The sequence below is a fragment of the Myxocyprinus asiaticus genome, chromosome 10 (genome assembly GCF_019703515.2).
Source record: "Myxocyprinus asiaticus isolate MX2 ecotype Aquarium Trade chromosome 10, UBuf_Myxa_2, whole genome shotgun sequence".
Lineage (NCBI taxonomy): Eukaryota > Metazoa > Chordata > Actinopteri > Cypriniformes > Catostomidae > Myxocyprinus > Myxocyprinus asiaticus.
Genome location: NC_059353.1, coordinates 41,219,676 through 41,233,920, shown reverse-complemented (window position 1 = coordinate 41,233,920; position 14,245 = coordinate 41,219,676). Strand labels below are relative to the sequence as shown.

Below are 14,245 nucleotides of genomic sequence, written 5' to 3'. Positions count from 1 at the left end.
TATGTTCACATATACACACTTGGGCAAATTTGTAGCAAATACAGTGTACATACCATTTATGCTTTTTGGCAGACGCTTTTATCCAAGGAAAAATACAAGGTCTACATTTGATCAGTTTGAGTGTTCGCTAGGAATCAAACCTATGACATTGGCAATGCCAGCGCCTTGCTCTACCAGCTAGGCTACAGGAGCATGGTCTCATCAAATATAGTCACCATTCATCTCAGCACATTTCTTTTTATTTTTCAAAAATAAAAAGTACAGAAATGGCAACTGACAGAAAATCCATTGAGTAGTGGTTCTAAGAACACAGATGTGAAATTCACACATAATTACTTTTCACTTCTTGTGCTTTTGGCTTTGACAGAGAGAAACGGATTACTGAGGTGAGGGGTGAGAGACATGGAGTGAATACTAACCAGCATCCCAGACAAGAATAAATACTGTAATCCCAAATCCAATCTCAGAAAAGTCCAATGACAATGTGAATGCCAACATTAGGAACAGATTGCTTTCAAAAAGCATCACCAAAATAGGGTACGAAGAGGATTTACTCAGAAGAGTATCTAACTATATTAACTATACATTTGTTTTGCTGACTGTATAGTACATTTTAAAAATTATTTTCTGTGCCATTCAGATGATCAGAAGAGTGCTAATGTGAGTTTGTGGTTTTACTAATTACATGAATTATGAAACAGAAATGCCAAACTGGACCCTCACAACTGGCTTCCGGGTGACTATAATTTCTTTGCTTGGACCAAACAGGAGAGTAACTGCTATGACCCTCTGAAATGACTGAAATAAATTTTATTCTTAGACCGAAATCAAAATCTAAGTTTTGTAGCTTTTAGTTCATGTCTGTTAGCTTTGAGGCTGTTTATACATTAGTGTACTCCTAAAAGTTGACAAAACTTACTTTTAGCAAATATGAATGGAACACTTTACAATAAGGTTCCATTTGTTTACATTAGTTAACATGAACTAACAATGAACGATACTTATTCAGCATTTAATAATCTTTGTTCATGTTAATTTTAACATATGGTAATACATTTTTAAATCAAAAGTTGCATACGTTAACATTAGTTAATGCACTATGAGCTAACATGAACTAACAATGAACAATTGTATTTTTATTAACTAACATTAACAAAGATTAATAAATGCTGTAAAAAATATATTGTTCATTGTTAGTTCATGATACCTAATGCATTAACTCATGTTAACGAATGAAACCTTATTGTAAAGTGTTACCAAATAAACACTACAAATTTACAGTCTTTCTCTTCCTGGAAAACAGACCAAACATACTGATGACTCATCTTAGGAGGACTTATACAAATTTTAGTTTAATCAGATGCATTCTAGAATGAGAATGTCCCTTCCTCTACTGCTGCCTTCACGTGCTATCGGAATTATCATAAGTACGATTTTCCCGCTTGGAAGTTGCACATGAATGACCCATTAAGTCGTAATTACAACCGGGAAACTCTGAGATAATTTTGATACCTGAGTTACCGAGTTGGGAGGAGTCGTAAACTTTCAACATGGCGGAGGAGAGTACGGTTTCTGTAGTGAATGACAGATTTTATATTTTCAAATACAGCTAATTTTTAGTGCATGCCGTTTCGGTTATATTCATTTATGTATATCAGCAACCATTTGATGCATCTGTACATATAAATAGTAAAATAGCTTGTATTTGTATGACTGTACCTGTCGTCGTCCATGTTTCCTGTTCTTTCTGACAACAAAGCACTTGAACGCGATGTAATCGTAATTACAACTTCAGAAGTGGGAAGTAGGATAATTCCGATAGCACATGAAGGCAGCAATATATCACCTACCAGAAACAAGCAATAGCAAGTAGAAGTGGCTGTGATGTAAACTAAAGCTGTATGCCCTGTCCCAACTTTTCAATAGGAACTACGTCAACACGTGAAAGAAAACTGCACTCGTATGCCAATTGTTTGGGGTCTTTAAGATGCATTCATGGATCCATTACCCCCAAAACTACTGATATTGATTTAGAATTAACATACAAAAATAAATCAAATAAGGTACACAAGTAAAAAAAAAAAACATTTGTCATGAGAGGCCTAAAGCCACAGCATTGCAGAGCAAAACTCTTTATGCTCTGCAATGCATGTACTGTACCAAGAGAAAAAATAGACATAGTGTCTCTTCTTACAGTTACTTACAGCATATACATTACCGTGAACTCGGTGTGATTCTAATTTCAAAGCTATGACATTTACATGAACACGACGGCTTAAAGAAAGTTATTAAAACTAAAAAAAAACAGCATAATACTTGTCTAATAGATCACAAATGAGTAGGCTGAAATTTTATAACAAAAAAAAATAAATGCTTGGTCAAATTATGTAATATTGTATCATCTTTTGGAAATTCCAACATGCAATTTTTTGAATGTACACTTGAACACAAACCTACCTGTCCATGCACTTTCAGCCAGAGCTCAGCAATGTACTAAGCTGACACCGAGGGCTCCAACGCATGTTCAATCCTGACATTTGTGTTAATATGTCAGCACCTTAGCCCCTAGATTTCAACCGGTAATCTTGTGTAGGGACTATGTCTTCCGTACCCTCCCTCTCTCTCTTTCTCTGCCTCTCTCACTTTCAGTAAGACACTACCTCTCACATACCCATCAGCAAAATCATGCAGATGTCCTCCCTTTTTTCCATTCAAGTAAGTAACTGCCATAAAATGCTTCTCATAGCAACCATCCTATTTATATGCCTCTAACAAACTATCTCTTCTGCTTTAGCTCAGCGAGCCTACTACGGTATCATGAACTGTAAAGAAGATGATTTCAAGTGCACGTATTTCATCTGTCAATAAAAGGACTCTTGACATTCCCAGAAACAACATGTGCTGCAGTGTTATGAAAAAATAAGGACCTACTTGGCAACAACATTCAACTGCAAGCTTTAAAAGCATACTGTCAATGAGGTAATATAAGGATCCACTGTTTATGAGATTATTAAGAGATTGTTTCATGGAGGAAGAAGAGCTAAAAATACACCTGGTTTTCACCTGCCCTAATAAGGCAAAGCCTTCTATTTCTCTTTCTCTTTCTAATCCAAGGTGAACTAGGAGAATATCATAAAATGAACTAAAATGAACTCGACCACGCAAACCTCATTTGATCCTCAATTTTTGCTCTTATGTTCTGGAGGACATTTAATAGGTGAAATAGGTTAAGAAAAAGATAAAATTGTCTGAATACAATCTGTAGTATGTTGTACATTTTTCAGGATTTTACTCAATTTGCAGGAAAGATTCAACATAGTAAGACCCCATGTTGTTAATGAATAGAACTTGAGTTCAAGTAACACGGTTCCTGTTTCATGCTGTAAGTGTCACAGTCTGTCTCCCTCACTTTCTTCAAGGACTCTCATTTTGAAGTTTTCCTCCGGACTACATCTCCCATGTTTCACTGCCCTCATCACATCCATCTGTTTCTTATTATCCTCACCTGTATTTCATTCTCTCATTAGTCCTTTTGTATAAATATCCTCTAGTTTTGCCCATTAGTTTGCCAGCATAGTTCCTTCATAGTCTCATGTACCCTGGCAAACCAAATCATGGTAAATTAAACTGAATTAAATTTGTACAACCAGGTTTTCAATAGTATACACCAATCAGCCACAACAATAACACCTGCCTAATATTGTGTAGGTCCCCCTCGTGCTGCCAAAACAGCGCCAACCTGCATCTCAGAATAACATTCTAACATTCTCACCACAGTTGTACAGAGGGGTTATCTGAGTTACCGTAGACTTTGTAAGTTCGAACCAGTCTGGCCATTCTCTGTTGACCTCTCTCATCAACAAGGCATTTCTGTCCACAGAACTGCCCCTCACTGGATGTTTTTTGTTTTTGGCACCATTCAGAGTAAATTCTAGAGACTGTTGCCGTGAAAATCCCAGGAGATCAGCAGTTACAGAAATACTTAAACCAACTAGAAACATCTGGCACCAACAATCATGCCACGGTCAAAAAAACAGAGATCACATTTTTTCCCCATTCTGATGGTTGATGTGAACATTAACTGAAACTCCTGACCCGTATCTGCATGATTTTATGCACTGCACTGCTGCCACATGATTGGCTGATTAGATAATCGCATGGATGATTGTTGGTGCCAGACGGGCTGGTTTGAGTATTTCTGTAACTGCTGATCTCCTGGAATTTTCACGCACAATAGTCCCTAGACTTTACTCCGAATGGTGCCAAAAAACATCCAGTGAGCGGCAGTTCTGTTGACCGGGAGCACCCCACAAGTCTTGCCGTTTCAGAGATCCTCTGACCTAGTCGTCTGGCCATAACAATGTGGCCCTTATCAAAGTCACTCAGGTCTTTCCTCATGCTCATTTCTCCTGCACTCAACACGTTGACTATGAGAACTGATTGTTCGCTTACCATTTAATCTACCCAGACCTTGACATGTGGCCTTGTTAGGAAATGATCAACGTTATTCACTTCACCTGTGAGTGGTCATAATGTTTTGGATCATCACATAAAAAGAAACATTCAGATTAATATTTAATTAATATTCTGGGTTCAATACAAGTTAAACTCAATTGACAGCATTTGCGACCACCAAAAATTATTTTGAGTCATCTCTTGTTTAGTTAAAGAAACAAAAGAAGAAAAAATTACAGTAAGGCACTTACAATTGAAGTCAATGGGGCCAATGCACAAACATTTAAATACATGCCTTTATAAAAGTATAGCCACAAGATGTAAACATTATACATGTTAACATGATTTTATTGTAATAAAATCGCTTGCTAACCTTATTTGTGTAGAGTTTTATCCAAAATTACAACTTCGTTGTCATGACGACAACGCTGGTAAACCCTAAAATCTGATAAATTCTGTAAAGCCGGAAATCACTGATTTTATCACAATAAAATCTTGTTATCACTTATAATGTTGAGGCTATACTTTTGAGACAATGTGTATTTTTTGTTTATGGATTGGCCCCATTCACTTCCATTGTAAGTGTCTAACTGTAACTGTAACTGTTACTGTTTATTTTTATTTTTTTATTTTTTTAATAAATGAGTAACAGGTTAAAATAATTTTTTGTGGTAGTTAAAATTACAAATGTTGTCAATTAATTGTAACTTTTATTTAACCTGGAACATTCCTTTAACAAATCAAGGTCCAAAATACTATATTCATTATGCTAGCAACTGAAAACATGGCTGCTTGTTACCTAAATGGAAACTGTTTAGTGTTTATTGTTAACTTTTATGTATTTCCTCAAAAAAACATTTTTTTTTTTTTATTATTTATTTATTATGAGACCAGCATGCAGTTAAACAATTAATATGTTGAATTTAACCTCTGGGTTGCTATGGTAACGATCAAGCAAGAACCATGGTTGGAGAACTGGAAATCTCCAGGAGCAAAGGAGAGAACAAGTACAGAAAAAACAAAAACAAAGAGGCAATGTCAAACCAGAGAGCTAAGAGGTGGCAGTGAGGCAAAATACAAGGTGTTTTGCTTAATTTAATGATGACTAATTTGCTCTTAGGGTGATTTAAACACCAACACAAAGATAGCTAACCTCTACCCTGCAGGGCCACATGTTGACTGAGTGACTCACTGCCTCATCCTTTGATCCCACTGAAATGTCTGAAGGTATTAAAATTCACTCCTCTTAAATCACATACAGTACGTTACCCTTCAAACTCCCACCCCCTCAAGTGAGGCTGGGAATGCACAATATGCTCACCCTCAATGCTCAGAAATATTTACTCAAATCATTTACTTGCAGCTCTTCTCTGCATTGTTTTCAACAGTATAACACAAAATATTTGGCTCGAGGCAAGCGTCAAAATACAGCATGTTTAAATCCTCTGACACTTCTGACTAAGACAGAAAAATATGAGAGATCTGCTTTATTCGAATAGCTCTCTTCTGGCATGATAATAGATTAACACTCTGAAGGCATGTACACACTGACATTGATGTGCAGCAAAAGGAGTCTTAAGTCATTAAAGGGCTAAATCACCAAAAAATGAAATAACTCACTCTCATGTTGTGCCAAATCGATACAACTTTCTTCTGTGAAACACAAAAGATGTTAGTGTCAGGCACCATTCAATTTCATTGCATCTTTTTTTTCCATACAGGGAAAGTGAATGGTGACTGAGGTTGTCATTCTGCCTATCATCTTGTACAGCAATTTAATCGCTGTCAGTGTGAATGCCCCCTTGCGAAGGGACACAAAATCAGACTCGCTCACCAGATTTGATGAATAGTGTTGCGCTGCTGGAGGCTTCGCCCACTTCATTTGTAGCGGTAACTGTGTATGTCCCTGCATCGCTTGGCTTTGTCCATTTTATGAGCAAAGTGTGCCGCTCTCCCTCTACTTTTACCACATGAGTTGGGCTGTTCTTGATCTCAGTGTTTTCTCTCTTCCATGAAACTATATATAAAAATAAAATGTCCAATTGTTGATGTGTAAACATATGGACAAAAGTCACAAAAAGGGCTCAAAATTACTAAATTACTTTGGACCTTACAATCAATATTTGGGATATGATGTAACATGCTATAGCTTCTGTTTTTAATAAATGATAAATGATAAATAACAAGTAATAATAAATTCACAATGTTAAAATGCTGCAATACACACAGCTTTGAACTTTATATTCTTTGTATTGAACTAAGTGCTCAAACTGTGATGTTTAGATCTCTTATTGGTCAAATGTATTTCCGATATATAAGAGTTTGCCAAAATTAAACTTTGGAATGCAGTGAAAGACGAAACTTATATGCATTTGATTGAGTTCCTGTGTGATTGCCTCATTATTGTTTGAGGACACTGCTGTAGAAAGGCAGACAAATTGCAAGTTGTAGTCTTTACAGATTGCACTTTTTGAGTAAATGATACAGAATCAAAAGTGACATTACTACGACAGCAATGGTTGATGTTAAAGGTTCTGTTTGAAGTTATTATGTCAGCAATAAAGAACTTACCTTCAGGAAGAGGGGTGCCACTGATTATGCATTTTAAAAGCACCTCTGTTCCAGTAGAGGCCACAATGTCTTGTAGTGGAAACTCAAACACAGGGGCCTCTAGCGGATCCTCTCCTGCAGACACATACGAGTCGTCTGACGATTCTGTAACGTCATAAGATATATGTCAGATATTATTTGTCAAATCGATAGATGAGTGCAAATACAATAGTGATTTGCTGGATATACTTGCTTGATGATTATCTTTGCTTCACTTACCTAATTCTGGGGACATGGGTCTTTGTCGTCGTCCTCTTCCTCTGCTTCTTTGGGATTTTTCCTCTTTACCAGTGCCACTTTTCACAGTCTTATCCCTCTTCTCAGTGGGTGTGTCCGTCTCCATTGGCTCCTCTTCAACAATGATTTTTGGTATGGTGAGCTTATGAGCTGATGGCAGAGGAGACACATCCAGCTCCATTTTCTCCTCAGACCAGGAAGACAGAGACACTCTCGGAGGTTTGGGGGGAGCTTGTACAAGGCTTTCTTGAATAGCTACCATTTCTCCCTGCACCATAGGACTTTCAGGCCGTTTTTCCAATTTTCTCAGCACAACCTCTATTGGCGTCTTCCTATGTATGGACCCATCTTCTGCTTGTGGAACTTCCTGAACACGAACAACCCTCTTTACCAGTGGACTCGCAGGCCTTGGTTCCACCTTGCGTAATGTCATCTCGAAGACATTTCTGGATGGAGATTCAGCTCCTCCTCGAGAGTGCTCTTCAGCCATGGCAGTAATCTCTACAGCTGTAGACCTTCGAGGACTCTCTCGGCTTGGGCTTGGGACACGAACAAGTCTTGGAGATCTTTGTCCAGGTAAATCAGAGAGTGACATGGCTTCTGGAGGGGACATGCTAACCATCGTGGTTGTTGGGACAGACCGATCACTTTCAACTTTTTCCAGTGGTTGTTGGGTCAGCTGGTCTTTTCGCTTATGAGATGGTGATTTCGGTGGTGATCGTTCTTTGGCTTGCTCCTTCTCTCTCATCTCTTGCTCTAGCTGAGCACGCTCTCGATCTTGCAGTTTTTGAAGAACCTGAAGTGGAATGGGCTCTATCTTTACAGGCTGCCTACTCCTGTGAAAAGTGGAGAGCTGCTCTGTCGAGAAGGACTTCTTCAAATGTGGTTTACCCACAAGCTTTTTGATGCGCTGGAGCTCCTCTGTGAACTTGTTTTCAATGTCCTGCACCTTCTGGGAGTAGCGGGGTCTGTCCTCAAGGGAAGCGGCCCGCTGTCTGAACACAGACCTTCTCTGAGCTGCGTCTGCCTTTAGAGCCTCACGGAGGTCTTCTTTGGAGCTCTCCCTCGAGATCCCCAACCGGCTCCCTCCTTCATCAGAGTCAATTGACAAGGCTCTATTAAATCCAGCCCAAGAACGTCCAGATATGGATCCCTCTGGGTTATCGATACTTCTTCTGCGCTCTTCAAAGACTCGCACCTTCTCGAAGATCTTGGAACTAGCTCTTGTCAGTTTTGGTGAGGGTCGAGGTGTAAGTTCTTTACGGGAATACTCACTGACCGGGGTCTGGGGTCGAGAGTCTTGAGCACTACTCTGAGACATGCCAGAGGACTTGGTTTGCTTAATCTTCTCCTCAAACTCTCCTGGTACTGTGTCTTGATATTCAGTTGGCACAACAACTTTCTTGCGTGGGGCTAGGGGTGTGGCAGGGGCCGAACCAGAGCGGCTGAGCAAAGGAGAGGCAGTAGAACGGCCAAATTTGGGGGACGGGGGTGGTAGGACTTGAGGGGGAGATTCCCTCAAAACTTCTTCAGATGGGCTCCTAAAAGAGGGTGTTTGAGGGAAATGTTAAGTTAGAGTATGGGGCTATGCAAGGGAAGGAGCCCAACTGTTTGGAAAAGGACTTTGGAAAGAGGGGACAAAGTGGCTATTTTCTCTGATGTGGTACCTTAAATGGGACAGTGTAAATGTGCGTGCACTTTAATTTGAGTCGACTTCTAATGTCTTTATTTGAACTAAGTAATACATTTTATGAAATAACAATTAGCAGCTAATTGAGGAAGGGGTGTTGCGAACAAATTTTTAATATATATATATATATTATTTCAGAAGAGGTAGATAACGAAAATTATGAAATGATAATGAGCTTCTGATAATAATACAAATATATAAATAATGTGAGGGGATGTTCAAAACATTGATAAGATGTTTTGAATAAGCTTGTGGTAACAGTCAAGACCAGATTTAAATGTAAAATTACACCGTGTCTCCCAGGCTAGGAAATTTCAATTCTTTCTAAAAACAAATTGTAACATATTTCATAGTTTATCTCAACACAACTGAATGTGCAAAATGGATGTTATCCTAGCACATGACTTGTCGAACCAATTCAATTGTGCCTAATAGCCTATACCTTCCAAAATCACTGGGCTAATCCACCACACATCACTGGATATCTACAAGAATAAGTCAAGAGTCACTTACCACTGCTAGGAAGGAAGGGTTTTACAACAATGATTAGAGCAGGCACATAACTATTAATGTTGAATCATCAAAAATACTGCTAAATTGGGTCCAATTCAAAATGGCTGTGCATAGGAAAATGTCTGAAGAGTTGTAAAAAATAAACATCTCTCATTTACACAGCACAATCCAAACTGCAGTAACCCAGCAGAGCTGATACAGCTAAAAGTACTCTCAATCCAACCAGCGTAGCGTCCTCCCCAACAGGCAATTTGACAAACTTACTCTTGTACTGAACATCCAGTGCACTGCAATGTGTGAACATCTTCCATGCAGTGTCAAAATCATGCAAGAAAACATGGCGAAGCAATACAGGGATGATCCTTAAAAATGTGTGATGTTAGTAGATAATGACAAAATCAACAATTAACAGTTCTAGGTGGCTTACTACTTATAGAAGATAAATCATTTCCAAAATGATCTACTCATAAATATACATTCTAATGCAATTTTTGGCTTTAGCTAAGAGAATAATACTCAACACATTACAGGCCTTTAGATTACACTTTATTTAAGATTACACTAAAGTTTGACATTGATACATTTTATTTAAAAATGATAACACTTATTTGTACAGAACCTCTTAATTTGTGTGAATAACACACATCTTTGAGAGTTCTTACAAGATCTATGCCCTCTTAACCTTTCCAGTCAAGGCAGCATTTGCATGCATGCAAAGATTCATGCTGTGCAGTTCCCCAAAAACAGCATGCACAAAACCAGGGAGAAACCGAAGGGGTCGATGATACTCAACACAAAAATGTGATGCATGCTAACTTTTGGTCAGCTTCAATTTTGCATCAATTGCTGTGCAAGTAAAAACTAAAATAATTTGCATATGGACAATGGGGGTCAAAGGAAAGTATGAATTAAATAAAAATAAATCTAGATGAGGAATGAAAAAGGCAATAATGGTGCATAAGGGAGGTGCTGTATTAAGCTGAACTAAATTTGAATTAATCTGCATTATTTAATGAATGCATTTTATACTAGATTGTGGACTGAAATTCATAGTTCTTAGACTGAAGGGGTAAACACAATTTTAAACTACACTTTAGATTTTACATTTAATATTACTTTTTGATGATGCTGGATGGAAAGTGTACAGTAGATGTTTTGGTGACACTCAAACGGAATGTACTTACAATGAGCAATGTATAAACTTATGCTTACACAGCAAGTATTATTCTGGAGTTAAATGCTTTGTCTTGGATATAATGGTTTGGCCTACAGCAGCACTTCCTGAGACAATCTATTATTAGACTTCTTTAACAGCTCCTGTAAAATGTTGACCTGTGCAAAAGGTAATTGTGCTCTCAGCATCTCAGTTTGTACATGATGTAACACAGATCTGACAGATTATAAACTGGCAGTTTTAAAGGTCAGGTCATTATCTGAGTCATGCCTGCCATCTCTCAGATACAGCTATGACGTATTTTAATGTTATCTGAACAGGAACAGCCTATCATTATCAGTAGATCTCTGTTTGACCCATTTATGATACAAATGAGCAGCAAATCAAAATCAGAACCAAAGTATGAGGATGGAAAACAGAGACTAATGGATCATAGTGGGCTTAAAGGTACATATTCGATGCTAAACAGTGTGTGTCATATTAAAGCAATGAAACTTACATTTGAAGGAGAGTTTGAGTGATTTTTGAAAAGTTCTAAACTGGGTTCTGAGAGTGTTACAGTCAACCCTGGCTCAAACATGGAAGAAAAAGAGTGCTAAGGAGGGATAAATGACACGGAAGAAACAATCAGTCGCCCTTTTTTCTTTACTATCAATGTGTCGTGCTACACATTCATGTTTATCCCATCAATGTTACTTAGATTGACAAAATGGAAAGTTTTGAAAAATTTCTAAACTGAAAAATGTAAAGCCATCTGAGTATGTTGGGCACTTGTTGGCTGTTATTCCTTCACTATCTGGTCCAACTCACTTATTTTTAAAAGATTAAGAAACTGATTTGTCTACAAAGCTGATTGCAGTCAAGTGTGTCAAAACTTTTGACATATCTACAGTATGCGCATATCTATGGCTAGATGAAAACAATATGAGCATCAACTGAAATTGTTTTGGTGTAATTTCTAAACTATTCTCAAAAAAATGAAATAATACATGTTAATTATAAGATGTCCTTGTCTTAATTTTCTTTGCTTCAACTTGCGAATGAGTCATGTATAACTCTAAGGCTTTTGGCAGCACTTCCACAGCTCTCTCACACTTTGTGGGTTGAGCTGAACCTCATCCAAATGCAGAGAGCCCACTCACTGTATCTTCTGTCATTCCTGTGGTGATGTAAGCTGCCTCATGGGGCCACCACAACACAATGCTGAGATCATGAGAGAGAGAGGACAAAATATAGCCTGGGTCTAGCTCTCAACCCCCTCCTTAGCACTTACAAGGTGTAACATGTTAGAGCGAGGGTCTCTTGTGACGTTGGGACTGAGGCTGTGGTTTTTGTTTAACTATTGATGAGGGATCGTTTTATATCTGTGTTTTGATCTGCTTATTGTGGGCTGTGGCTGACTGCAGTTGATTTTAGCTTGGGAAGGTTTACTTACAGGGGTACAGAAAAAGTCCTTCCTCTATAAAGACTAAATGTGCTACCATAGTAATCGCTAGCTAAAGACACACTTTCCTCGGACCCCCACACTGGCCGAGATAGATTTGCTCGTGATGCTCGAATCAGTGGCTCGACCCCTAGGTGCCTGATCTGGGTGCCCGTCGGCTCCCGGCTGTTGGCTTGCCTGGATGACTGCTGCCCTGGAGCTCTCGATCCCAGGGCTAGTGCTTCTTTCTCCAACACTGTGGTCTCACTGGCGGCCCAGTGATGGCTTGCATCTGGGGCGACATCCATCATTCTCTCTCCTGCGGGAGAACAAAATGGAAACAAATAATAGAACAAAAGAAATTTCAGGTAGGATACGATACTTCTTAGCTTTCACCAGTCATGGGCAAACTTATCCAAATGATTGCAGAAATCCCAGAAAACTGTATAAAAAAAGTCACTGGCAACTAGTAATGCTTACATATTCATTAAACAAGTCGGGAGGAAACAAGGTATCTTTTAAGATACTGTAAAAGAGTTCACTGTACTACGAACATACAGTAACATAGTCAATTTTTTTATTGAAACCAAGCTCCAAAAATTCTTGTTCTAAAATCCTTGTCAGAAACACAAAACATTAAAAGATATGGCCGCCTACATTTACAGTACATGTCAAAGATGCCTATAGAGTGCAACAGTGCTCGCCCACTTTTCAGCCATATTGATTCCACATTCATTTTGTCTATAGGGATTTTGCTAAGCACTTCACAAAAGCCAAGGCCCAAAACAACCACCTCTGAGGTGAATCAAAACATTACAAATGTCGATTTGAAGCAAAAAATGTCTTTGAAAAAACAGCCAAATAGGAAAAAGACTGTGTACTTAAAGGAATATTCTGGGTTTAATTCAAATTAAGCTTAATCGACAGCATTTGTGGCATAATGTTGACCCTTCAAAAAATTATTTCGACTCATCCCTCCTTTTCTTAAAAACAAAAGCAAAAATGGAAGCTACAGTGAGGCACGTACAATGAAAGTGAATAGGGCAAATTTTTGGAGAATTTAAATAGAAATTTTAAGCTTATAATTTTATGAAAACACTTACATTAATTCTTTAATGTAGAGTTTTATTTGAGCTGTAAAGTTGTTTAAATTATCATTTTTACAGTTGTTTTAGGGTTTGTTGACATTACATCATTATGGCAACGAAGTTGTAAAATTGGCTATAACTTTACACGGAAAAGGTTAGTTAGCAATTTTATCACACTAAAATCATGTTAACACGCATATCGTTTACTTCTTGTGGCTACACTTTTGAAACAGTGAGTATTTTAACATTTACAGATTGGCCCCATTGACTTCCATTGTACAGTAGTTGCTTTATTGTTTTATTTTTTTATTTTTTTTAAAGGAGGGGCAATTCAAAATACATTTTTGTGGAAAATATATTATGCCACAAATGCTGTCGATTAAGATTAACTTGAATTAAACCTGGAATATTCCTTTAACTTCTTTCATGAGGGAATGAACCACAATCCCATGAAGCATTGCGAATGACGTAACAAATAAAAATAAAGGAAAAAATAAAAAGACTTAATTTAAAATGTATTATAAGTGCAGAATCTATATATTTGAAGTTTATTGCAAAATATATTTAGATTAGGGGTGTAACGATGCATCATGGTCCAAAAATGTGACGATGCACACCTTGGAGATGGGATGGTTCAAAAACATTTTTTTATTATTTTAGCATCTGTTCTATCCAATATACGCAATGTCCTACACCTACGTAATGCGGGCATACAAATGGAAATCGCTTCATTGGACACAAGGTGCTCTAAAATATATGAAGGTAAAATAGTGCCAAAATCGTTTGCATGCGCAGAGTAAGATTTGTAAAAGTATAATATTTATATTTGAAGCCATATGAAGAAGAGGCGGCCTGTCATATTGTTAAGCCAATCAGGTCAGAGTAAACTGGTCAGGAAAAACTCATTTGATTGGCTCACTCTTTTCAGTGAGAAATTCACACCAAAAGTGTGAGCGCAACAAAGGGAAGACGCAACAGGGTATATCGGATTATTTCTGGAAAATATTTATGCCACAAACACGTCATTCACATGTTCGCAGTAGTTTACTTTACAC

General features: G+C 37.9%; 1 protein-coding gene across 1 annotated transcript in view; it reads right to left on the bottom strand.

Moving 5' to 3' along the window:
• Positions 1–14,245, bottom strand: part of LOC127447338 (striated muscle preferentially expressed protein kinase-like) — a 149,979-nt gene that overhangs the window by 48,253 nt on the left and 87,481 nt on the right. The window contains 4 exon segments of the mRNA XM_051709161.1: positions 6,290–6,472; positions 7,027–7,170; positions 7,285–8,843; positions 12,301–12,421. Coding sequence (XP_051565121.1) covers positions 6,290–6,472; positions 7,027–7,170; positions 7,285–8,843; positions 12,301–12,421 — 2,007 coding nt within the window.